Source organism: Acomys minous, assembly GCF_964271855.1.
Source record: "Acomys minous genome assembly, chromosome: 5".
NCBI lineage: Eukaryota > Metazoa > Chordata > Mammalia > Rodentia > Muridae > Acomys > Acomys minous.
The window spans coordinates 3009532-3036945 of NC_140494.1; the positions used below are offsets into that span (position 1 = coordinate 3009532).

Genomic DNA, 27414 nt, shown 5'->3' on the forward strand with positions numbered 1-27414 from the left:
ACACACACACACACACATGCGTGCGCGGCATGGTAGTTTTCTGGGACTGGGAAGGAAAGATAGGATGACACAAGTCAAAGAACACAACAGTGATTTAGGATGATGAGGTCTCCTGATCTAATGTAACACAGGGCTATCAATTATTGTACACAGAAGTCTGCTTTGAAAGTAGATTTCACATTTCTTGATGTACACATGTGAGATGACTGACTACAAGAACCATTTCACCAAGTATACTTTAGGTAAGTACATATCAACAAACTAGAGAACTACAGAATCCTTCAATTCCATAAAAATAAAAATTTTGTTATGAATCCAAAATTTGTATCTTTATAGTTTTTGAACAACCCCATTGACTTATCTTGATCAAGAACAACAGTTGTGGCTGAGGCATGGTAGCACATACCCTTAATCCCAGCACTCTAGAAGCAAGGGCAAGTGAATCAATAATTCAACTAGGCTGGTCTATATATCAAGTTCCAGGCCATCCAGAGCTACATTAAACAATAACTGCAAAGAAATGATTTCATTAGAAAGAAACTGAAAATATCTGAGTACAGCTGTGTAAACACTAGAACATTTAGGAAACGCCCTCTCAATAGCACCAGGCAATAAAATTCACATATACTACCGCATCTAACTTTAAAAAATGACTTAGAAAGGCTGGGTGCAGTAGCACATGTCTGTGATCCTAACACTCAGGGAGGCAGGGCAGGCAGATCTGTATGAGTTCAAGGCCAGGCTGGTGTACAAAGTGAGTCCAGAACAGCCAAGGCTACACAGAGAAACCCACCCACCCCCCCAAAAAAAAACTGACTTAGAAAGAGACAACTTTATGACTATTATTGTGAGGACTCCTAAGCATTCAGTTCTGAGGTGAAGGTGTTTCTTCTTTAATGCCTCACAAATAAGATACAGAGGTCAATGTAGGCCAGACACCTTTTTAGTCATTTCTGAAAACAATTACCAGAAGGCCAAGAAATTAAAGGGGAAGGGAGAAAAGGAAATGAAGACGGAACTTGTTTTTTCTTCAGTGTGCCCAGACAGGGTTTTTCACTTACTACTATTTTAAGTTAGGATACAAAGTAATGGGTTTCTTTACAGCATCTTCACACACCTCGTGATACCTTGTTTTCATTCATTTCCCTTTCCCACGGTGGTCCCCACGTCCAGGACCTTCCAGCTCAGTTCTCTTTCTTCTCCTAGTTAGTCCCAAATAATGCTTTATTACTTGTATTCCATTTTCCTATTTCTCATCTCCATAAGAGCTCTTTATCTCCTCTCATGATCCTTGAACTTTCTAGTTTTGTGACTGTCACACACATACATAAATACATGTACATAAACACAGAGAGTGAAGGGAAAGGGATGGAGGATCGAACTGAAAATTTTAAATGTAGGTTCCATAGGAGAGAAAGTGTGAGTTTGTCTTTGAATGTGGTTTATTACAATTAACATAACTTTTAGATTTTTTCATTTTCCTACAAATGTTTTGATTTCATGCATAAAATTCTATTGTGCACCATATTTTCTAGGCAGGCTATCTATTAACAGCCATGTAGGCTGGCTACACTTCCTGACTATTAGGAGTAGTGCAGCAATGAACATGGATGTTCTTCAGGTGTATAGACTCAAGTACAGCTACCAGGTTACACTTAATTGTAAAATTTTAAGGAATTTCCATAATAGATGTACATGTTCACATTTCCACAGGCTCTTTCCCATATCCTTAACAGCAACCATCAATCAATTATTGTCATCTGCTGTCTTTCTTTTATTCTTTAATTTTATGTGTATGAGTGTTTTGGCTGTGTGTATGTCTGTGCTTAGTGCCCATGAAAGCCAGACAGCATTAGATGCTCCAGAAGTGGAGTTACAGATGTGAGCTGCCTTAGGTGCATTTTTTCCAACTGCTAAGGATGGTGAGGGTTTTTCATCTTTATAATGCTTCTCCCTATTCTCAAAAACCTGGTTCTAATTCTCAACATTCTTATTAATGAAATTATTTGATAATAAAAAAAATCTGAGCTAGGCATGATAGCATAGATCTTTAATCCCAGCATTCGAGAGGCAGAGAATGGCAGATCTGAGAGGCCAGCCTGGTGTACAGAGCAAGCTCCGGGCCAGCCTGGTGTACAGAGCAAGCGCCAGACCAGCCGAGGCTGCATGATGATGAAATCCTGCCTCAAAAGATAAAAGAAATTTAAATAGCAAGCAATCTCAGGAAGAGGGCGGTGTCAGAACACATGTGCTATGAGGGTAGAGGAGAGCACTAGGGAGGAAATAGAGAGGTGTAAGAAGGGAATAAGGAAAAAAAAAAAAGGAATAAAGGCCGGGTGCCATGGCTCCCACCTTCACTCCCAGCACTCAGGAGGCAGAGGCTGGCAGATCTCTGTGAGTCCAAAGCCAGTCTAGTCTACAGAGCAAGTTCCAGGACAGCCAGGGCTACATAGAGAAATCCTGTCTCAAAAAACCAAAATGGAAGCAAAGAGGGAAAGAAGGAATATGGAAAGGGAAAGAAAAAAAGGAAATAAGGAAACAGAGGAGGGAGTTGGAGGAAGGCCTGCCAAACTAAGGATCTATGAAAAGCCTTAAGGATACTTTGGTAAGCTACTTTAAAAACAAGAGGTTGAGCTCAGGTACTTACTCTGCATGGGTAGGTAATCTAACTCGCAGAAGCCATGGTTTATTAGCTGACTCCCCCCACCCCCAAGGTGCTGGGGTAAAGAAGACCTGAGAATACCAATATAGGAAATCACCACATGATGATGAAGGCACCACATCATCTTGTTGCAGATCTTAGAGATATCAACCAAACAAAAAAGTGTCCTCCCCGAGGGCTACACTTAACAATACAAGATTGGGCCATGCAGGCTACTGGGTGAGAACTGTTACCAACAGCCATTTGCTGCAGTGGGTCTTGCATAGTATATTATCAACGTGCCAGTTAAGGTATGTCCCACTAGTAAAATGGATTGTGTGGGGGTAACCAACTTCATTCTGAATGGTATTGAGACCCACTACACAGGGGGAATTCACTTTTGGTCTCACTGAACTTGAATAAAAAGCTGGACTATGGAGGTCAGAGGCCTTTGTTCTGCCAAACAGACATGATAAGCTGCTCATCATTTTCCCTTCTAAAGGCTGTCAACTCTGGCCTGAGAAACTTCAGCTGCAGTGGGCAGCAGTAACTACAGTGACTCACAACTGGTCAAAGAGGTCAGCAACTGCTGCATCCTCAGCCACAAATGGGACATCTACAATCACCTACCACAAGGCTCAGGGAACATCATGAAGACAGTTTAAAGACTGTAAGAACCTAAAGAAAGGATAAAAATGTTTTGGAATGCTCTCTGCTGGGCATGACATGGCCACTACACTCTTGAACCCATGATCATGATCATGGCAGAAGATTGGGGCCATCAACCTACCACAGTGGGAGAGCTCGTAAGACTGGCCTTGATCTTGCCTATGTACTCACATGACTTTAGACTTCTGGTCCTACTGCCTTCATTTTCTACATGCTAGGATGGCAAGCATACCCCAACACGCCCACTTTATGCTGAGCTAGGAGCTGAACCCAGGACTTTGTGTACTCAACTACCTCAGCTACATCCCTAGGCCTAAAACACTTTATAAAAGTCATGTAGACTATTCTGAATCACCTGAGCAAAGAAAAACTTAGCACTTCCCCACTCCACCCCCAAAATAGTGAAGAAGCTAGAGGAAGGGTGACTGTTTCAAGTGTGTAGGTATTTATGCACGTGTGTGGAGGCACACACATCAGGTGGCCTGCTCCATCCCTCTTCGTCTTATACCTTTGAATTTGGAGGCAGGGTGGCAGCCAAGCCCCAGTGATCCTCCTGTCTATGGCTCCCACAGTGCTGGTGTTACAGATGTGAAGGGTCACGTCCAGCTTCACATCCCTAAGAGCGACACTCAGGTCCTCACGCTTGTGCATCATGGGAGCTATCGCCCCAGCCCAGTGAGGTCAATTCTGAAGGGCAGGTGTAGTTCTGTGAGAGTGCTAGGGATGATGGTGGAGTAGGAGCCGTGTCTTGAGCTGCAGTGAAGGACAAGAGTCAGAGCAACAAGGAACACTATTTCAAAGAACTGGAGTAAAAGAACATGAGGAAGCACAGAGGGAGGCACAGGACAGCTGAAAAGTATGCTACGGCAGGAGGATGCCTCAGCAAAAGGAAGCAGCACAGGGCTCCAGTGTGTAATCAGGGAGAAGGCAAGGCAGTCCCACCCAAACCTGGTAGCCTCAAGCCTGAGGGCAGGGGATGGGTCAACACTGGAGATACAGATCCATGTAGGGTCTGCGGCTACAGAAACTGAGCCCTGACACTCCAGAGGTCTACTGGATTCCCAAAGCACTTCAGAGTCAGCCTCAGAGTGTACAGTTTGGGGGACCCGGGGGAGGGAGAACCTGTCCAGCTCACAGGCTACAAAGCTAAACGTCGTGGCCATCATAGGCTCCTGATACACAAAGCGAAGAAGCTACTAACGTGAAGACTGCAGTGACAGACGCACTTGTCTAGCACGTGCTTGGCACCCACATAAATTGTAAGAAAGTCTCCAAACTGAAATGACACCCCACCCACCATGGAGAACCCAGAGAAAAGCCACTCCTACAGGCCATTTACTACACTCAGAATAGTATTTTGAGTTTAAGAGCTTTTATGCCTCCCCCCCCCTAATATTTATCTAATCATTTTTTTCTTTTCATTACTTGTGAGCTTTTAAACTCTCTTCTTCCCTCTTTCATTTACTTTAGCCATGCTGCTACGGCCACTTCTCTAGTTCATTTAATCGTCTAACCTTTAACTGATTTCCACAGCACACACCACATTATTTTTGCCACTTTCTGTTCTACAACCATTTTGGGCTTTAATTAATTTTAACTGTGTTTCTGTACCTTGTTCCATTTGGTTTTGTTGCTAATACAGTACTTTACTTTCTTCTCTGAGTGGTAGTGCAGAGTGCGACAGTTCAGTCAACAAAGTACTGATTAGCACTGAGTATGAGGAACTGAGTGTGGATCCCCAGCATCCACATAGAAAGCTGGGTGAGGAAGCAGCAACAGGAAGATGCCCTGCCTGAGGTTTGCTGGCTACCTACTGTAGCCCAACCACTGTGTTATCATTAAAAATGAGATGGCACGCAATAGCTCTGATATGGAGAGATTTATTGAGGGAAGGCAAAGGGAGTGGTGTTAGGGCCTGAGGGGGCCATGAGGGGGCCATGAGGGGAGGCTTAGAGAAAGAGACGAAGTTAAGAGAGAGACAAGGTGGCCAGTTACATGGTGGTGGCAGGCAATGACATCATAGGTTACTAAGCAACCTAGAGGCAGGCCACTTACATGCCAATACCACCTATGAACCATTTTTGCAAAAATAAAACTGTGTGTAATCAAACCTCTAGATCTGACTCCCAATTTAAAGAGAACACGGAGGAGATTCATGTTAAATAAGACAAAGCCATCAGCTAAATCCAAAATGTGGAGCAAGAAAGACACCTCATTTCTATATCAATTTCAACACATTTTATAATGGAAGAAAAAATACACAAACTACGAAAGCTTTCACCCAAATAACCTGGTTTAATGTGAACTATTTGGATTTTGAGTCAAATTGAATTTAAATTTTCATTTGGGATGCAGGAAAAAAAATTACACGAATAAAAAGAACATTACAGAATGATAGTGATCTTATTGAATTCAATCAAGGTGTTCTAGTTCTGTTCATCTGAAATGGCCTTGTCTAAGAGATACAAACCAAAATTCTTTATTCATGGAGCATACTGACACACCCTTACAGGCCCAGATACTTGGTAGGCCAAGTTGGGAGTGTCACCCAAGCCCATGAACTCAAGACCAATTGTGACTACAGTAAGGACTTACCCTATAAATACATGTATATATAAATAGCTTGTGGAGTGAAATATACATATACATCTATGTTGTGGTTTGAATGTGAAATGTCCCCCATAGACTCATGTTTGTAAAAACCCTTAGTCCCCAGCTGGCTGGCATCATTTTGAAAGGTTGTGCTACCCTCAGGAGGTGGAGCCTTGCTGGAGGAAATCTGTCACTGGGCATGGTCTTGGATTTTATAGCTCAGCCCTCTGCTCAGTTCCCTCTCTGCTTTCTGAACTTGGATGCTTATCACTGATCCACTTCCTGGTCCTGCTGTATCTAGTGTCTTTCCTGCCAAGATGGAAGGTATGGCCTCAAATTGAGAGCCAGGAAATCCTCCTTCCCTTTAATTACACAATCTGGAATTTGTTTTTCTTTTAATTTTTGATTTTTGTTAAAGCTTCAAAGATGGCAGATTAGTGGCGGTTGAAACCAGCTAGAACAGGTCAGCTGAGTGAGGGTCATGATACTGTCCTCTTTACCTTTGTGTATTTAAATCTAATAAGAATAAATAAGCACACACATATAATTTAGATATATTACTGATACTTAAAATATCACATTTATTTATACTTAAAGTATGTCCTGATGAAATAAAAGAAAGCATGTAAACCATTTTATGAGCAATAATTGTGTTGGCTTTGGTCATAAACGGAAATAAGACACTTAACTACAGAAAAGCAGAAACTAGTACAATAATTGTAACTATTTAAAAATTGACAAAACGGGGCAGTGGTGGCGCACGTCTTTAATCTCAGCACTGGGGAGGCAGAGGCAGGTGGATCTCTGTGAGTTCAAAACCAGCCTGGTCTGCAGAGTGAATTCCAGGATAGCCATGGCTACTTAGAGAAACTCTGTCTTGAAGAACAGAAAAAACAAACAAAAAAAATCAACAATGCCTGCAAAAAAAAAAAAAAAAAAAAAAGCAAAGCATGATATAAAATAATAGACAGTAAAGATTTAACTAGATTTTTTTAACTAGATTTTTTACAAATTCACATAACTTTGCAATTATTTAAAAACCAAAAGAAAAGCCGGGCGTGATGGCGCACACCTTTAATCCCAGCACTACAGAGGCAGAGGCAGGTGGATCACTGTGAGTTCAAGGCCAGCCTGGTCTACAAAGCGAGTCCAGGACAGCCAAGGCTACACAGAGAAACTCTGTCTTGAAAAATCAAAAAACCCAAAAAAACCAAAACAAAAAAACAAAAGAAAGTAGAAAGAAAGAGACTTAACAGTATGTGATTAAAATTTCATTTTTTGCACCCTGTATAGAAATACACACCGTAGCAAGGACATAGCAGTACAGCCCAGCCCTCTGATGCTTCTTTCAGTATCACTCAAACACAAATGGCTGAATACAGTGCTGGCCAAGTAAGTGCTCTACGTCCCCATCAGCATTCACACAACGACTTAAGTATAAAGTCATCATGTGAAAGTCCAGGGTCTCTTCGCCATCTCATGACTGGACCAACCAGTTAAGGGATGGAACACAAGGGTAAGTACAAGATGCCACCATACAGGCACACGCTCCAAGAACTCCAACATAACTTTTAAAACTTTAGCAGAAGAGAAGAAAAGGTAAGTGAAGGGCCAAGCAAGAAGGCTCAGAGAGTGCAGGAGCTTTAGCACAGGGTTGACGATTTTCACTTGAGCCTGAGATGTTGCACTCTGGCACAAGGAACGGGCTCCAGAGAGCTGTCCTCACCTCACACACCTTGTGTGCATGCGTGTGCACACACACACTAATTTTTCAAGTTAAGAAAACGGTAAGTGAATTTTCTACTAGGTAAGTAAACAGTTTTCCTTGAATAAGAAAAACAGGATATTCACAATTTAAGATCTGTCCTAAGTACTGTTTGTATCCCTGGGGAATCGATTTTAAAAGTCAAATTGTTTTTACTGTTAATGTCCTAATGTATTTATAAGTGAGACAGTTTAACTACTAGACTTTGACTTCTTTGAAACTAAATAAATTCACTAGGGGGAAAATTTGTCAAAGCACCTGTAACAAGTTATTAAAACACAACTGCAGCATTTTAGGGCTGGAGAGAAAGCTGTTTCTTAGCAACACTAATTTTTCTGTTTCTAGAGAGGTGTACGGAAGCAAGACAGCACAGGAGCTGGCGTGTCTAGATCATATTCTCAGAGCCTAGCCGTCAGCATCACTCTCACACACCTAAGACGCATATTCCAGTTTCACACACACACAAAAACAATTGCCAAGCTCCTCAGGGGAGGCAACTCTGCTTCTCTTTCACCTCACACAGAATTTCATCTTCAGTAACGGAAATACTTACAGAGCAAAAGACTGTTACCTCCAATAAGGCTGCTACTCTAGCTCTTTGTTTCCCAGACTCGGTATCTCTGTAACAGCCTCTTCAGTGAGTGTTCTTACAGTAAGTGTGTTACTCAAAGGCACTAGCAAAGGAAAAGAATGAACCCAATCTCAGTACAGTGCTTGTTTGATTGTACACTGACACTGGCACCCAGCACTGCTGTACTTCTAAGCAGATGCTGCCAATAAATTTCAAGATTGATTATTTTAAATGTCCTTCTATGCATGCACATCTATGCTTCTATTGAAAAAGCCAATGGTGGGAAAATTGTGATTTAAAAAAATTATACTTTGAGTTATTTGTGCTGAGAGGAGTGATAAAATCAGATACTAGATATAATTAGCAAAATCTGACTGAAAAGGTATCCATTTTCAAGAAATATAATAATTTGTTGTTGTTGTTTTCAAGACAGGGTTTCTTTGTGTAGCCTTGGCTGTCCTGGACTCACTTTGTAGACCAGGCTTGCCTCGAACTCACAGCAATCCACCTGCCTCTGCCTCCTGAGTGCTGGGATTAAAGGCGTGCACCACCATGCCCAGCTATAAAATTGTATTTTTAAATGTTAAACTAATAAAAATCTAATTAGAACTATGTACTGATCACACATACACACATTTTAAAAGTTATGACTGCTTTTATGACATACTAATTGACAAGTCTTACTCAGGGCCTGTGGTTCCTCCCAGGACTTCTCACCCTACCCCCACCCTAAGCATCTCCACCCAGAGGCTGGCCCTCCCTTTCCCCAGCTTCTGACTCCTATACAGCTCAGCCAGTTGACTACACACTCTCTTGAGCTCTTGGTCCTCCGCTCTGGGCCTCTTGGTCCTCCTGCCCCACTTCTCTCATGGCCCAGTTCAGTCTGGACCCTTCCAGATGTCTCCGGCTGTTCTCTCTCTCAGATCTACAATAAAACTTTCTCAACTATACCTAGGAGCTGTATGCCCTCGTTTTCATTCACAAAGTTTTATAGAGGACACATGTTTGAAAACATTTTGAGCTGGCATTCTTATTAATATAAAACAAACAAACAAAAAACCAAAAAAACCTTTGGGAATCTGAGTCATCTCATTAGGTAAGCCTCTGCAAGGGAAGATGTTATCTTACACATTAACATACTGACAAACTTCAAATCACCATTCCAGTATTGGTTTATAAATAGGAAACCTAAAACAATAACATGAAGGCCTTGGAAATGGGAGTGAGTCCTAGCTCTCACTTTGCATGTGGCTGTAATTTTACTTCCAAAAAGCTGCAGCATGCAGGCAAACATAGCCCTTCTACCCCCAGAGCAACTTCTCGCTTCTGCTGTGCCCTCTCCCAATAACCAGAAGTTGTTTCTACAAACTCTTTACACAATTTCACAAGAGGAGAAGCCAGGCAGAAAGGGGGACAGCCATATGAGGATTAGCTTCCTAAAATGCAGGCTTGGCTGCTTCACGTATCTTCCTTGGTCATCAGGGAAACACCACTATCAGGAAATGCTATACCCTATATTTGGAGTCTCTGCAGGGTTTAAGACAACAAACATAATTATTTTGTTTAACCTAAACTGGGAAAGCATATAAGAGAGGAAAAGGGTTTAAGTCAAAATGTTAAAGAAACCCCACATGAAGAGTTAGCTGTCTCTCAACTCAGCCTGTTTAGAATACATTCTGACTTACATTTGTTGTGGTGGTGGCTGTTTATTGATAATTTATTTTTAAAGAACTGTTTCCTAGGGTTAATGTCTCAGGGCTTGCCGTGCCTCACCTAGCCATCAGTAGCCACCACGCCCGTTACTAAGTCAACCATGCCGGGCTTGTCTGTGTCTTCTTCCATCCTGGCTTTGAGGCTCCGTTGCTCGGTCCTGCTCATTTGATGTCAATGCTATTGCAATTCAACTCATGTGCTTACTACTCAGGCCATCTCTTTACAGAAGGTGGACATAGGGTGGTGTACACCTCTAATCCTAGTACTTAGGAGGTGGAGATACAAGTATCCCAAGTTAGAAGGTGGTCTGGACCTACACAGCTAGACCATGTCTCAAACACATCAAACAAAACTAAATACATACAGAACCCAAAGAAAGAAAAGAATACCTTGTCAACATTCCACATGTACTGCAACTGTCCTGACAAACCACAGGGCTGCCTGACTCCAATCTTTTCTGCTTGTGCCCTAGAAACTGTATACATGCACTTCTTAACTGGGCAGCTTTATTAACTATCTTTTGAACTAACCAATCATTTTCTTGAGGTCACTGAGTATTCCCCACAAAAACTTCACCCACTTAGTTTGAAAAAAAAATGAGTTCTGATGAAGAAGACAGTGATATCAGTATATGCTTATTTCAAGGAATTCACAATCAGCGGCCACAGAAGACCATCAAACCTCAGATATCTACCATCATCACTTAATTGCTGGATGGGGAAAATCTCTGTTCACCCCACTCTCTGTCTTCAGAGACTGCAGATCATCTTCTATTACCCATCCCAATGTATATAAAAGAGTCTCAATAAAACACATAGAAAACAGTAAAGATGGAGGTTTTAGGCTTAGATAGCTGGAGACACTGTAAACTGCTCTGCTCACAGGCACTACCTATTCCTGCCAATGGAGCTGAGACCACACCTAAAACCTGAGCTTTCTGATTTCTCAAAGCTGGTTTGGAGGCTCTAACAAAAGAACACAGCTACTCAGAGACCCTCCTCCAAGGATGAGTCCTCCTCTACTGCAAAAGTCATCTTCATCAACGTACAACTTTCAAAGGGGGAAGCAGTAAGGGACATCCACCTAGCCAGGTAGATTGGCCAAATAATCCTGGAATTGATGGCATGCTGATGTCAGTAAGAGTGCACTTATATACAGGTCTCTGACTCTGATGAGGGAGTACAATTTCTGGAACATTTATCTGCACTTTTTGTGTAACACATTAAGTGATTAGTTTAAGAACAAAAAAACAACTTTACACCCAAGACAGACAGTATTTTTACTTTTTTTATCCTAAGGAAGAGTAATTGCTCCAAAAACTAAAATGGTCCAGTTTTCTAGAATAGAATGGTCAATCAAAACTTCACTTTGGAAAAAAAGATACTTCTAATCTGTACTAATCAGTCAGTAAACCCAAACAAAGCAAGAGTATCTTTAATGTGTAATGAAGGGCACTGAAACCCAGCAGGCATGAAACTCTAGAGAAGGGAACAGTTATTTGCCGATGACCAAGCAGATGGAGTTACAGAAATGGCAACTTGTCTTCTTTATAGCCCTACACTGCAGCCCTTACTGTATTTCCTTAAGTTTTGTTACATGAACATGCAATCACCTTCCTTAACTAAAAGCCAAGCCAGGTGCATGCCTGTAATCCTAGCACTTGGGAAGTGGAGGCACATGGCTCTCTTGAGTTGTTGGCCAGCCGGGACTACAGACAGTTCCAGGACAGCTAGGACTACTGAAAAACCCTGTCTCAAAAAGCCAAAACCAAACCAAACCAAACAACAAATTAAAATCCAATGAGCTGAGTAATAGAGGATATACCTGCAGTCCCAACTATTTGGGAGAGGCAGGAGGATTACTTTGAGCCCTAGTATCCAAAGGCAGCATGAGTAATAACACAAGACTGAATAACTGAATAAACAAAAAAATGAATAACTCATTTAACAGCATTATAAATGGTGATAAAACATTTTACTTTAAGAAACATACGAATAGCCGGGCATGGTGGCGCATGCCTTTAATCCCAGCACTCGGGAGGCATAGGCAGGTGGATCGATATGAGTTTGAGGCCAGCCTGGTCTACAAAGTCCAAGACAGGCAAGGAAGGCTACACAGTGAAACCTTGTCTTGAAAAACAAAACAAAACAAAAAATGAATATGCAGTTTTCTTTCTCAAATTTAAATATTTTGTGAACACATAAAAATATGCAGATAAAATATGGTATCTATATTAATACTTCAGTGAAATGAAACTATATCCTAGCAATTATAACCCTGTATTGCTCCTGAAAAACAAAAACAAAAACATCACACCTAAAGGCACCAGGCACACAACATGCTCAGGAAAAACACTCATGCATATAAAAAGAAGTCATTTTTTTTTTTTTTAAGTAACCCAATCTTGACTCAAAAGACAGAAGAGGTGTGACATTAGAGGTATGGGAGAAAAGAAAACTGCAAAAGAACAAAGTCAGCCCTGAATGGATGCCCTCACGACCTTGCTCCCGGGAGCCAGTCTAACATATGCTTTCCCAGCCTGCTCCTGTCTCCAGGCTCACCAGGCATTAAGAGTCTCCCTGCTGCTGTACTACTGGACAGATCTCCCAGCAGCATAGCACGGCCTGATGGCAACTCTGCACTGTCTTCTCCCCTCTGGCCTGGTGCTTCTGCTTCTACAGACACTCTTTCTCAACCACCCTGAAATGGTCTTCCTATGTGCTAAGCAAAGTAAGAAGCTCTGTATCCTGTGCAATTGAAAGGAACTGCAAAAGAATCGGTAATTACAAAACTTAATACTTAACTTGAACTTGTGTGTGCTCCCTTTGGTCTTCACCTCCCACACTCTACTCACGTTCTTCTTTCTCACATAAGCCATAACATATCATCTAATGCTGTCGCTGTTTCTTTAAAGGATATCTAATACACATCTAAAACAATCTAAATATGCAATGCTTGTAGAAGGATTATTCCCCTGTGTATGTGGACACACCCTTTCATGTCACCCTCAGAAGTGCCTTAGAAGGTACTTCCTTCAAAACAAGGGACTGCCAGCTAGGCCAGGCTGAGCGGACAGTGAGCCCACAGATCCTCTTGTCACTACTTCCCCACATCTGGACTGACCAGCACACCACTATACATCCAGCTTTTCTTTTTCTACTTTTTACTTTGTACATATTAACGGTTAGCCTGTATGCATGTACGTATTCCAAGTACCTGCCTGCTGATGCCCTGGAGCGGCCCTGTGCATGGCGCGTGAGCGCTGGGAACAGAACCCAGGTCTTCTGCAAGAGCAGCAAGTGCGCTGAGCCCCTGAGTCAGCTCTTCTCCAGCCCCCAGCGTTCTTTATGTGAGCTCTGTGCTACCTCCTAGCCTCTCCGTTACAAACGTCTATCATTTCTTAGTGATGAAAACACTCAAAATTCTTTGACTACTCTGATTTCTAAAATACAGTATTTGTTTACAGAAATCGAATTATGTAACTTCACTAACAGAAGCATCGATGTGAATAGGGTTATGAGGCTTTGGCAAACAGATTACTCAGAGCAAAGGCCCCTGCCAAAGAGGAGCCTACCAGGCACAGGGCAGGGCATTCTGCAGGTGCCCCAGATTTCACAGGAAGAGCACCCAGTCTAGTGAACACAACCAGGCACTGTGTGGCTCCAGAGCTCCTACCTCAGTTCCTGGAGTCATGCATGCCCTGTGCTCACTTCCCAGAAGGCTGGTTCACAACCTTCTGCTAGTTTCAAAGGAGCTATCTAATCAACACGCAGTGACATTTTTATGGTCTGGCAGACTCCTATACATCAATTGTTTAAAATAAACTCACTAACCCCACTGCTCTTTTAAAACATAAAAACTGATAACCTCCTTTTCAAGGATATGTAAACTACCCAATTAAAACCCTGCAAGGAGTCTTTTCTCAAATAAGGTTCATTTCTAAATTCCAACTGTTACTGAATCTTCGGAAAGCTGTAATCTCTGAAACTACCCTAACTTGCCAGTCTCCCTGCACCTAGGACTCCACCAGGCAAGTGTTCTTCCTAAAGCATGGGCCGCCCCAGTCCAGTTCAAACTCTTTAACCTGCCTTCAGGATGGAATATACACCGGTATTTGAATATTACTTTTCTGCCTCCCAAAAGAGCCTAAGTTAGTAATCTTTTCTATCCTGGAATATGGCACATCAAATTATGATTATCCCACCAACTCCAAAATGTTGTCACAGGGAAAGGGCACCTGTGCCAGCCTGCCTGCCTTGCTCACCACTGTGCTCCTAACACAGGACCTGAGAAACCCTAAGTGTGTGTCTAATAATTCTTTGTGGCAGTAAGTGCAAGAAGAACTGCCTAGTAATTAAAACAGAAAGCATAGAAAATGAGATGATTCCAAGTAAAACCTTCATTCAAATAATGGGTTACACACAAAAAGACAGTATTTGTAAGTTAGAGTAAAATTACTTTGAACAAAATTTTCATTTTAGTCTCTAGATTCGCGTGTATGCATACAAGGATACACTTGTGGCCTATGAGTTACATATCAAAGAGTGACATTAAAAATTAACTTAATATTAAGAGCAAACCACTAAAGAAGTCTCTTAGTGGCAAAGACATACTGAAGCAATTATTTGTATGGGAGGAGCAGGTAAAAATAACTGTTCTAAAAATCTGCTCAAATATAAAAGGGGAGGAAGTCCCCCTCAGTCACAGTCATAGGGGAGGGGAGTAAGGGGAAAATGGGAGGGAGGGAGGAATGGGAGGATACAAGGGATGGGATAACCACTGAGATGTAATAAGAATAAATTAATAAAATAAAAAATAAAAACCTGTTCAAAGCTTATCTCACTGGAAACGATATTTCATATAAATGACCAATACTTGTGCCAGAAACCTGCAAATACATTTTAGCCTTTTCTTAAGTATGCTTCACTTCTATATTCCAATTGTCACTAAATTTTTCAGAAAAATCATCTCTCAACCAAATTACTACTTCAGATTCTTAGGACATCTTCACAGTGAACAAAGGCTAAAAAGCCTGACTAGGAGGTGGGCTCAAAGGTATGATGGGCACTGCCTGGGAGCTGGCCTCCTTCTCACCAGACACAACACCCTCATTCATCTGGGTTTTCTCACCAACAGCACTGTAAGGACTCCTCAGAGCATGGAGACAGCACAGTACCTGGTACACAACGTGTTTAAGCACCTTGTCATGACTATTCCTGGAGAGACAACAGCCAGACTCTGAAACTCTGAAATACCAAACTATTTACAAAGCCACAGTACGAAACAACAGTCTTCAAGTATTAAGGATTACAATTGCAGATACTTTAAAGTTTCCCAAAATAACAGTGTAAATGGTACTGTTAAAACATAATGAATATCCTCTTATATGTACACAAGTGATACAATATTTTGAAAAAAGAACCAAAGTTCCACAACAAACTCAGAATCAAATCTCACTTTGGCTTAGTACTGTAAAAGATCTGTCTCCAGCCATCGCTCTTTCATAAAGTGGGTTATAACTCAGGCCAGTTAGGATTACACTCCCTTTTCAGTAGATAATATGCCTCACACAATAGATTTTGAGCAAGCAGAGAAACAGAAGCAGTGTTTGTAGTTCCAATGGCTGGAGGGGTATGGCTCAGTGACTGCTCACCCACCATGTGAGTGGGCCTGAGCTCAGCCGTGAGGACCACAAGCCAGCCTGGGTTCTCAGAAAGCTTCCCAACAGCACTGCTTTTTAGTAAACTAAATGCACTTGTTCAGTATTATTCAGTGTGTTATGCCTCCAGCTTCAGTGAACACATTGAAACTTTGTCATTAGACCCTTTAATGTCTTTCTCTTTTTAAGACAGTCTTGCTATGTAGGGCACACTAGCCTGTTCTTCCTGAGTGCTAGTACAGACGTGGGTATTTATTATCCCACCTGGCTAACGCCTGCACATCTAGGGTAAGCCCCCAGACACACATTGTTGTGTCATCCAAATTGAAGGTGTTGAAACACCACCAGCTTTTTACAAGGGTTGAGTACTGTCATTATGGGCTCAAAAGCATGAAACTAGAAACGATACCATTTTCTGTCTTTCCTGTAGTGAATAGTGCAAGCAAACTGTCCTCTGGCCTCAGAGTCCCCAGACTCTAAAACAGGTGTCCTGAAAATAAACATCAATAGCTTCAGTTTTCAGAACCTTAAGACAAGCAGCACACAGCTGTGAATTTGAGCTGCTTCCTGGGGAAACTATTGTTAAACTGAGATCCTGACACACACCAGTTGTTTTGCTTAAACACAGCAAAACACACCATAGGAAAGCTTTCCAAAAAAAACCACTTTCCCTCTAGTTTAGTCTCTTTTTTTTTTTTAAAAAAAGCCATGGATACTGGGTATAACGACACACATCTTTAATTCCAGCACTGGGGAGGCAGAAGCAGTGGGATCTCTGAGCACAAGGCCAGCATACAGCTACAGAGTGAAAGCCTGTCTTTAAAAGCAACAAAAGCCACACATACAAAATGCAAAATATGACATCATACTTTTGAACCTGTACATAGTTAATACCAAGGATACTAAAAATGAACAACTGTATGAATGCTTTAGTAAGAAAAACATGTTATTTATATTAATTTCTCTTGAGTTACTCTTTCTTAAAAGTGAACTACAGCCAAGCGAGGTGGCGCACACCTTTTATCCTAGCACTTGAGAGGCAGAGACAGGCAGATCTCTGTGCGTTTGAAACCAGCCTGGTCTACAAAGTTCCAGGACCCCAAGACGGTTATACGAGAAACACTGTCTCAAAAACAAACAAATAAACAAAAAAGGTGAACTAGTATAATCCAGTCTGTTTATATTATATAAATTGGTGGATGCTAATCACAACATGTAGTACTACCTCCCTATCTGAATCAAGGTTGCCAAATATTCTAGAATGACAAAATCCTTAATTTTCCTTGAATACAGTCATGTATTCTATACTATTTAAGTTAAGGATAATGCAAACATAATGGTGGCCCTATACATTATAATGGAGCTAAAATTTCGGGGGACGGGCTGAAAAATAATCTCAGTGACTAAGAGCACTTGATGCTCTTTCAGAGAACTGAGTTTGATTCCCAGCACTCACAGCAAGAGGATCACAGCTGTCTACAACTCCTGCTCCAGGGATCCCACACCCTCCTTCTGGCCTCTGTGAGCACCTATACTCACATGCACAGACCCTGCCACTAGCGCACCCCGGCCTGGATGCACAATAAATTTAAGAATTCCAATGGCCTATTGTTGCTGTAGCTGTTGCGACATATCTAATATCTGGTTGCAACATGTTACTCACCATTGTAGCAATACTGATATAAGCAAACCTACTGCACTACCAGGTGTATAAAAACACATGGAATAATGCACAGATAATACTCGATAGTGCTCAGAAATAATCCTTATTAGTTTTTTTACTACACTAAACTTTTATTATTTGAATATTAACATTTTACTTTTAAAAAATCTTACTATAAAACAGCATGCAATGTTGTATAGACAGCACATCTCTCACTGTAAGCCTTGACTACACCAAAAGGTTATGTGAATTGACTAGTCTATCCAATCTGTTTGTGCTAAGTATTCTAAGGTATTCAATAGTCACAATAATTAAATAGGCTAACTGTATTTCAGAACCTAACCCCATCATAAGCAACAAATAATAACACTACTTCATTTTTTTAAGAGCTTCTATAAGAATCTGCTTTTAGGGTTGGAAAGATGGTGATTAAGATTAAGAGTGTGAGGGAGCTGGAGAGATGGCTCAGTGGTTAAAAGCACTACTCTTCCTTGAGTTCAATTCCTAGAAACCATATGGTGGCTCACAACCATCTATAATTTGATCTGATGCCCTCTTCTAGTATGCTGGTGTACATGCAGGTAGAGCAACTCATCTACATAAAAATAATTGTTTTTTAAAAAAAGATGAAGAGCATGAGCCAGGCAGTGGTGGCACACACCTATAATCTCAGCACTCAGGGAGTTAGAGGCCAGCCTGGTCTACAAATTGAGTCCAAGAAAGCCAACCCAAGGCTACAGAGAGAAATCCTGTCTAGAAAAAACAAAAACAAAACCCAAAAAGACTAAGAGTGTGTACTGATCTTTCAAAGAACCTGAGTTCCACCCTCAGCACCCATATGAGACTGCTCACAATTGCCTGTAGCCTATAATTTCAATTCCTGGTAGATCCAATGCCTCTGGTCTCCTTCAGGCACCTACCCTCCTCACCTACTACACACATGTAAAAAATAATCCAAATAAATCTTTAAAAAAAATTTCCACTTTAAAGTTAAAATGTTTCTTTAAAATTCTGCAACAGAAATAAGGTTAATGTTTTTACCAATGTCTAGGTTGGTTTTACAGGTTTGCAAGTATTTGGGCTGAGTCCGCAACGATGAGTGCAATGAGCCTAGGGTGGGTCCACACCAGGAAGAGGCAGAGCACATCCAGACCCTGGGAAAGAGCTGAGTTACAGTCATAACTCTGCCACTAACCAGCTAGCTGTATGTCTAACCAACAAACGTACAACTTCTGTGGAGTACTTAGGGCCTTCAGCTCTAAACACCTATGATGAGATACTGCTTTTCTGACAGTTGATAACTAGTTATCAAATCTCAACTAATACAAGAGTATAGACCAAAACTGGAAATCTCCGAGGCAGACTCTGCTACCTCATGGTGGTATTAATTCTCACGTAACACTATATAAGCACCTGGTAATCCCAGACAGATAACAATGACATTAATAGAAACTCAGGAACCTGGAATATAGCTCATTAATGTGACTTAATAATGTTACATTAATAGTAAACATGTGGTAACTAGTCTTTAAAATAAACTTATCTAATCCGACTTTCACACAAATTGAAAGCTGGGGATCCAGCACTTTCTTTCCCTCCTTCCCCATCCCCATTAAAACTGAGCTGACATAATTTAGAGTGTTCAACGGATCTGCAAGAATATCTGTAGGGTTTTTTTTTATCTCAAACTATAACCTCATATGTTTCATGAAAAGTACGTACTATCTGTTATTACCCAACACAATGAAAAGTACTTTTGGGCCGGGCGTGGTGGCGCACGCCTTTAATCCCAGCACTTGGGAGGCAGAGGCAGGCGGATGACTGTGAGTTCGAGGCCAGCCTGGTCTACAAAGTGAGTCCAGGACAGCCAAGGCTACACAGAGAGACCCTGTCTCGAAAAACCAAAAAGGAGGAGGAGGAGAAAGAGGAGGAGGAGGAGGAGGGGGAGGGGGAGGGGGAGGAGGAAAGAAAGAAAGAAAAGTACTTTCAATATTCTGAACTTGAAAGACACAGTATGCTAAAAGAGTCTCCCTAAGTTTGGCTGAAACCTACTAAAACACCATCACTCTGAATTGGAAGGCACTCTGTAGACGCAATTTAAATTTTCCATGTCATGGAGATTTAAATTCTATAAGCCTGAGTACTTCTGGCAGTTTTGGTTTGGGCAATTTTAGTTTCTACCTCTAATCTTTTTTGTGTTTCGATTTAATTTACCTTAAATTAGCCAGTCTTGAAGAACATTTTCAGCAGAAGAGATTTAAGTTCATCGAAGTTACAGAAAAACATAAGCACTGTGAAAAAGTGCAGAACACACACTAAGCACTGGGCACACAGCTTCCTGCATTTCGCCCTTTGGTCTTCCTCATGGCTCTCCCTCTCTGAAGGAGCAAAGAAGCTGACTCACCAACTACTCATATGCACAGCTGGTCTGCACCCCAACTGACCTGTTAAAGGGCGACACTGATTTGCATCTGGCATGGTGACAATAACTGGGGAAGTAGGGTGGCAGCCACTAAGGTACAGGACTTAATGAACATGCCATGCAGTTTGAGCTGAGAATAAAGCCAAGTACCCACATAAGCAGAATTCCTGACACACTAACTGAAATACTATAGATTGTCTTTTAAATACTTTTACCTCCTAAAAGCATTTTTAAGCTGATTTTACTTTTCTGAATATTTAATAGCAAACTGGCTTAAGTCTACTCTTTTTGTTTGTTTGTTTTTCAAGACAGGGTTTCCCTGTGTGGCCTTGGCTGTCCGGGACTCACTTTGTAGACCAGGCTGGCCTTGAACTCACAGCAATCCACCTGCCTCTGCCTCCTGAGTGCGCCACCCCCGGCTTTAAGTCTACTCTTAAAAGTTATTGGTCACACAGTCACTGCTGAGTGGTTAAGACGATGGACTGCACCCCATCTTCCGATGCCTTGGAAGCCATTAGGAAGAAGTACCATTGTTCTCCAGTAAGGCCAAAATTTTCCCTTTGCAAACTCTGGTTTAAAAACAACTGAGAAGCCGGCGGTGGTGGCGCACACCTTTAGTCCCAGCACTCAGGAGGCAGAGGCTGGTGGATCACTGTGAATTTGAGGCCAGCCTTATCTACAAAGTGAGAGCTAGGACAGCCAAGGCTACACAGAGAAAAACCAACAATAAATAAAACTGAGAACACTTTTTTACTAGCTACTGTTACTGACTAAAGCAGAGAAATACAATTGGAGTGAATGAAGACACCTTACAAGATACAAATCTCAACAATGAAACATTAGGATACAATATAATAAAAAAAGAGAAAGGAGGGCTCAAAAAAGTGTCAGTCTTTATGGACTAGAGCCCTCCCGGCTCCGGGGACAGGGTCTCAGGTAGCTCAAGGCTTGAAGTCTTCTTGCTCATTCTGCCTCCCCCTCTCAAGAACTAGGATTACAGGTGTGTCACCACACCCAGCTAACAGAAAGGTTGTACAAGTATTTTTTTTAAATGAATGTTGATCCCAGCACTCGGGAGGCAGAGGCAGGTAGATCGCTGTGAGTTCCAGGCCTGCCTGGTGTACAAAGTGAGTCTAGGACAGCGAAGGCTACACAGAGAAACCGTGTCTCGAAAAACCAAAAATAAAATAAAATAATATGAATGTTAAAACTGTGCACAAAGAGTAACAATCTCTGAAGCTGCCTGTAACGTCACATCAAGTGGGCTAAGGGGTTTGCATCCTGTAGTAGGATCAACCCACAATAAAAATATAAAGCTTTCTGAAATGTGAAAACAAAAAAGTTCCCATTTTCCAGAGATGTTACTAAAAAAAAGAATGTTAATTAGTTTGCCCTGATAAAATCAGAACAATATACTTTTAAACAACTGACAAATGATAGCAGACCTAAGGCATATTTTTCAGCTACTTTTTAAACATGTATGATTTTGCACCATACAAACTAAAGGAATCTAAGCAAGCTACACTTCATGTAGACTGGAACTGGGTCTTTTCAACCGTGACCAAGAAAATAATAAAATAAAGGAAAAGTAATCTGCTCCTTGCCACTAAGTAAACTTCATGTCAGTGCACTCATTTCTGCCTCTTCCCTATCACTTTCCATAAAGCAGAACAAGTATTTTCTTAAATGTTTTTATTTTATTTATTATCTTTATTTATGTATGTGCATGGGCACATGCCATGGCATGCATGTGACAATAAGAGGGCAACCTCCAGGAATTGGTTCTCTCTTTCAACCATGTGGGATCTGGGGATCAATTGAACAGTTTGTCCAGCTTGGTGGCAAGCACCTTTAACCTGCTCAGCTCACCAGCTCTAAACAATTATTTTTAAAAGGCAATTCTGATCGTGTAATTCACCACTTAAAAACCTCCAAGTGTTTCCTGATGCTTCCTCAACCTACACAGGGGCATCCTAGGCCCCAGGCCAGTTCCCACCTACTTCTTTCCAGTCCTTCGCCTCATTGAGCTGTTTCTACATTAATTGGTCGTAAGTTCTTTGTTCCCACCCACCTCAGAGTCACTGCAGTGTCATTCTCTTTGCAGAAAAGGCTACTTTCATCTCTTGTCTTTTCTCATAACTTCCCTCCAGAGCCACATCTCTGACCTACTGACCATTGTACTTTTATACTTGGTTAAGTAGTTGTGTACCTTGCACCCAAATGAAGACCGGATATTTGCTTTATTCACCATTACAAGGCTGGGATTTATTAAATTTCGCAGGGGCCTACAGGTACAACTCTAGATCACTTGTCTGGGAAAAATATTAATTCCCAGCACCACAAATAAATAAACAAAAAATTGCAAACAAATCATTTATGGCACATTATGTGCCTGATACTGTCCTGGTGTCTGGGTTCGTACTAATGAATAAAATAGACAAAATCCCCTGTATATGTCATGGAGTTAGAGTACAGACAACAGACCACAAATAAATAATGTATATGGCATGTTACAGTGCCAAGAGTAATACAAAGGAAAAATACAGAAAGGAAATGAAAGCGAGCCTAGGGCAAACACGACATAATACATGACAACTGTAACTAACAAGGAAGAGCATAGCTGTCACCAGTATCTGAATGTCAGTGTACATGACTTTAAATAGAATATTACATTAAAAATACACTAGAAATATTATCATTGCTTTGGGTTTTGTTAATAGAATTAAATTTTAAAGCAAAATACAGAAAGAAAAAAAGAGGTCTATGGAAAGACTGAAAGACAGTGAAATGTAAGGTTAAATTATTGTGCCTAAGCCACTTTATCCATTAAATACAGCTATGAAAAGCCAGCTAAAACATTGTAAAAGTAACTTTATAAACTAGAAGAAGCTCCACAATATATCCTTTTCAGTTGTCCACTTTTGTTAACAGACATTGTCAACACTTTCTTTCACACAAGTGGAAGATTGCCCTTAGCCATGCTTTATCCCTCACCACACTAGGCTTTAAAGCGGGGGAAAAAGTACTAAACATAAAAGAGATCTTCCTCATAAGAAGTATCCCTGGGTTAACTGTGTACTCTATAGGGTGCAGCGAGTGAGAAACACTCAGTTAAACTTAGAAACGGAGGCAACGAGTCCTCAAGAGCAATCTTACCAGTATTAAGGAACTAAGCAAAGCCAGGCGGGTTGCAGACCTGTAATTCCAGCACTCAAGAGGCAGAGGCAGGGGGATCTGTATGCATTCAAGGCCAGCCTGGAGAGAGAAACCCTGTCTCAAGAAACAAAACAAAACAAAACAAAACAAAACAAAACAAAACAAAAAAGGGACTAAGCAGAGATTTGGAGGGGAAAAAAAAAAGGCAAAGAAACTACCAAGAGCTAAGACAGCACACCATGGAGGAAGGCCTAGAAAGTGAGCAGGGAATGAAGCCACAGACAGTGGGGCTACAGTGAGCACGCCCTGATAAGTTTCTAGGAAGGGCCAAGCAAGCCTGTGTCTGAAAGGCAGACTCTGGATAGAGATGATGAAGACAGTTTGTGTAAATAGAGGATGATTTTATTTTGATCAAGCAATTAAGAACCATCCTGATAAACAAGCTTTAAGGAAGATGAAAGGATATTTTCACTGACAACTAAGTCTTATATCAGTGATCATTAAGCTCCCTCTAAAAAATAATAAGGCAGAATGTTTTCCATTTGTATAAAGTCCTAAATATTTTCAAATGCCTAGGTCTCAGAAACTGAGGTGGTAGGGATAGCAAGAAAGAAAAAGATCACACCATCAGCAGCATCACTCCTATGCAAATCCTTCCTGATTAAAATAGGGGTCATGACAGCTTCCACAGAAAAGCAGTGCAAAGACAGACTTTATAAAGGCACAGAGACAAGAGGCATGGGGAAGGAGAGAGCAAGGAATGGAAAGGAAGGAAGCACAGCTAATAGTTTCCCCTACTCCTAAGGAAGCCATGTGCACATGGGGAAATAAAGCCGCCTGTAAGGCACAACACTAAGGGGAAACGTTTCCAACTTGAAATTTATCTCCCTTCTCTTCTGGTTTTCACATTCATGTATTTATTGTGTGTAGAGGTCAGAAGACAACTTGCAGAAATTGGCTCTCTTCTACCACATGGGTTCTGGGGACTGAACTCAGGTCAGCAGGCTTGACAGCAAGTGTCCTCAGCGGCTGAGCCACCTCAGAAGGCCCCTTCCTTTTCTTAAGGGAATCTAGAGGCTTACTATTCCAATTCCATGGCCTAATAAGAAAATTCATTTCTAATTAAGGTAACTACAGGGAACAGCAGCTCCAAAGACCTCAACAAGTCTAACACTTAAGGACAAACTAGCTGGCCTGGAGGTACAGGTTTGTATTCCCAGCTGCTGTAAGGCTAAGACAGGTGGATAGCAAGTTCAAGGCCAGTGAACAACTTAGTGGAATTCTTAACTTAAATAAAACAATTTTTTTTAAAAAAAATTTAAAAGAGGGCTGGGGGTTTAGATCAGTGGTAAAGTGCCTAGCATAAACCAAGTACCAGGGTTTAATCCTATGTACTGCCAAATAAATTAGGGCAAAACATTTAAATTAAACTGAAGTCTCATGAATCTAACTGTCAAATAGTAGTGGACTCATTCACTGTACACTCTAAAATTAACTTTCACAGAAAAAACAAAAACAAGCAACAACAGAACATTTCTTCACATGCAAAAAAGAATATGAGGGCTGGGCAATGGTGAGGCATGCCTCTGACCCCAACACTTGGGAGGCCCAGCTTCAACGCCTGCATTTTTCTCCCTCTCATTAGAAAATGGTTGAAATGGTTCAATGGTAGAAATTTCAAAAGGACACTACAATTTTTCTGCTTCTACCAATCTAAAATTAAGAAAGCAATATACCTTAAACCCTAGAGTAGCTACAAGAACACTACAGGTGTTAGAAAAGTACATGTAAACTCCGCCTTTAACTCTAACGTAAAAACAAATGGGACTTACAGGAACTAACCAGTACAGCACTTTCCCAACCTCAAAGGCCATCAGCTCACTAAAAGTGAAAGAGCTATAGTATAACCCTAGTGCATATTCTGACAGGAGCATGAATGCTCCGTGACATAAAGACGACAGTGAGAGGAGTGTGTGAGCCACTTCTTAGCTGGTTAACACCAGCCAAGTCCAAAAAGTTTGTAAATCTTGTTGCAAACCTGAACAGATGCAGCTACTTGAAAGCACTGTTTATCCTAATTACCTTTAACAATTATGTCCAAACTTTCACTTAGCATTTCAGAATTATGTTTAGATAACTTTCTAAGACTTCTTCATGAAAACAGGTGGTTAAATGAAATATCTATTTGCTGACTTCAAGCAATCTTTGTCATACTGTGTGCATATTTAGGTAAGCCACATAAGTTCAATTCGTTAAATCTCAAGGTTTTTGGGTTTGTGTTTTAACAAAATGGGCAAACCCCCAGAACATTAAATATGAAACTGCTGCTACTTAATTTCAGCTACTCTTCTACAGAATGTGGTATAATGAATCTAGCAAGCTTCAACCCCCATATAATCATCTATTTTCTCTCTGGATCTTACTCAAATATAGTATAGCTCTTTTCTCCAAATTAACATTCTGCCTCAGAACCTGTTTTCTATGTCAGAGATGTGATCAAGGGGGAAAAACACTAACAATAAATTAAAAGTTGACAGCTAAAAGGTAGAATATCAAAAATAGCAATTGAGTAACAATAAAAATAGCAAAACAGCCAACATTGACATGCTCATGTTACATTAGTCTTCTGAGGCTCTTACAGACTGAGAAACTCAGTCACCTAGAGGATAACTAACTTCTTCTCTTTTTATTTTTTGGTTTTTCCAGACAGGGTTTCTCTGTATAGCCCTGGCACTCACTCTGTAGACCAGGCTGGTCTCGAACTCAAGGGATCCACCTGCCTCTGCCTCCCTAGTGCTGAGATTAAAGGCAAACTCAGGATAACTTCTAATGACTACGAAGCCATGCCATTTTTAGTCATATAAATAAGTCAACTCAAGTCACATTACTACTCCAAAATACAAGATGAAATATATTTCTAACTAATGCAAGTTTTAAGGGAAATGTACTAAATGAAAAAATAAACTTTCAAAAAACCACAACCATTTCAAGTTCCATCAATTAACCTTGACTATAAATAAGGGGAGCCAATCAAGTTGAGGGAGTATGGAAATTGCACATAATATACTATCAGACCACCAAAAAAGTGAATATCATTCTTCTCTCTTGTGGTCTAGCAAAGGTTAACTCAAAACAAATCGCAAATGCATTTTAAACATTCGACTCAATTTGAAAAGGAGTAGCTAAATGCCCTAAAAGAAACACTTGCAGTTGCTACTGCCTCTACTAAAAACTCCCTTACTTAACTGTGTGCTACAATCTAATTCCACTGTAGCCACGGGAAGCTCTAGTTTTATCCTGTTACATAAAACTTCAAAGTTTCAGTTTATGATTAAGACAAAGTATTCCTCGGCCAGTGAGAAGGTCTCGAATGGAAGTCAGATTGAGATAATTTTCTACGGGTAGTTTTGTCACATACCCAGTCAGTCCAAATTCAAAGCCACCTTACACCAAAAAAAAAAAAAAAATTGCGGTGGGGGGAGAGAGACACAGGATTAAATTCACTGAAAGTCACAATATGCAATGACCTAAACTCTGAAACAAACTTAATGCTCTATTATACACCACCGAGAAGCAGGTGGTTAAGAGGTTCCTGGCAGGCTCCCAGGAGTCTTCACATTTGATTTTTATTTCTTAACTATTTCAAAGTCGAACTTGCTCAAGTCTGTCGAGTGTAAGGGGAAAGGGGAGCAGCATTCCAAACACACACACACTCGAGCAACAGGATCCTAACTTCCTGGTTCTAAAGGAATGCGATTCCCTAATGAGCCATCTCTCCCCGCAGCAGCGAGCGCGGCTGTCTGGCTGGTCTCCGGCAGGACCGAGGGGGGCGAGGCCCCGGCGCCGCACTGCGGGTCCCCGTCGCCTGCCCGCCCTGGGGGCGCTGGTGGCCTGCGACCCCAGCCCGTTCTCCTCCGGCTGCATAGGCAAATCCGCACCGGCCTCGGGGAGGAGGCCCGGGGTCGACTCAACACACGCCTCACTCCGCTCCGGTCCAGTCCAGCCAGGGCCATGTCAGTCGGTCTGACCCCAGCCCGCAGGTCCTCCCAGGGCCAGTCTAACCCGGGCCTCCCCGGCCGCTCTCTCCACGGCACTGCCCGTCCGCCCCAGCGCCGGCCCCGGCCCTGCGCGGTCCCTCCCCGGCCCGGCCCGGCCCTGGCCCGCCTGGCCCAGTCCCTCCGGGAAGATGGCGGCCCGGTGACAGGCTGGTGCCGGCGCGGGTCCGAGCACCGGGCGCGGAGGGAGGCAGCCCCGGTCGGTGACCGAGGACGGCCCGCTCACCTGTCAGCCGCCCGCCCCGCCCGACCGGCCGCCCGCGGGCTCGTCGCCGCAGCCCCGGTGCCCGGCGACCGCGCAAAACACGCGGGGACGGCCGAGGAGGGAGACGGCAAGAAGAGGCGGCACGGCCGGGCCGGGCCGGAGAAAGCAAAGGGGCGCGGGCGCGGGCTTGGCGGCGGCGGCAGCTGATCCTTCCCCTTTCGGGCCCGAAAATGTCTCAACCTCGAGACTCCCGATCCCCAACGCTCCTTCCCGTTCGCATGAGAACACACAGATCCCACTTCC

General features: G+C 42.0%; 2 protein-coding genes across 5 annotated transcripts in view; one reads left to right on the forward strand and one right to left on the reverse strand.

The window, feature by feature from the left end:
- LOC311597526 (uncharacterized protein) lies at positions 1 to 27318 on the forward strand (the record flags this gene model as incomplete). Its single annotated transcript, XM_084781726.1, has 2 exons — positions 1 to 20055; positions 20400 to 27318. The coding sequence occupies exon 2, from the start codon at positions 26602 to 26604 to the stop codon at positions 27316 to 27318; it is 717 nt and encodes a 238-aa protein (XP_084637852.1). The 5' UTR covers positions 1 to 20055; positions 20400 to 26601.
- Positions 1 to 27414, reverse strand: part of LARP4B (La ribonucleoprotein 4B) — an 86172-nt gene extending 58758 nt beyond the window's left edge. For 2 of the 4 annotated variants that reach the window (XM_084781747.1, XM_084781746.1), the window contains exon 1: positions 27133 to 27414. The gene's annotated coding sequence lies outside the window, so the exon portion shown is untranslated. The remainder of the gene's footprint in view (positions 1 to 27132) is intronic. The other 2 variants (XM_084781739.1, XM_084781738.1) reach the window with 1 other exon arrangement.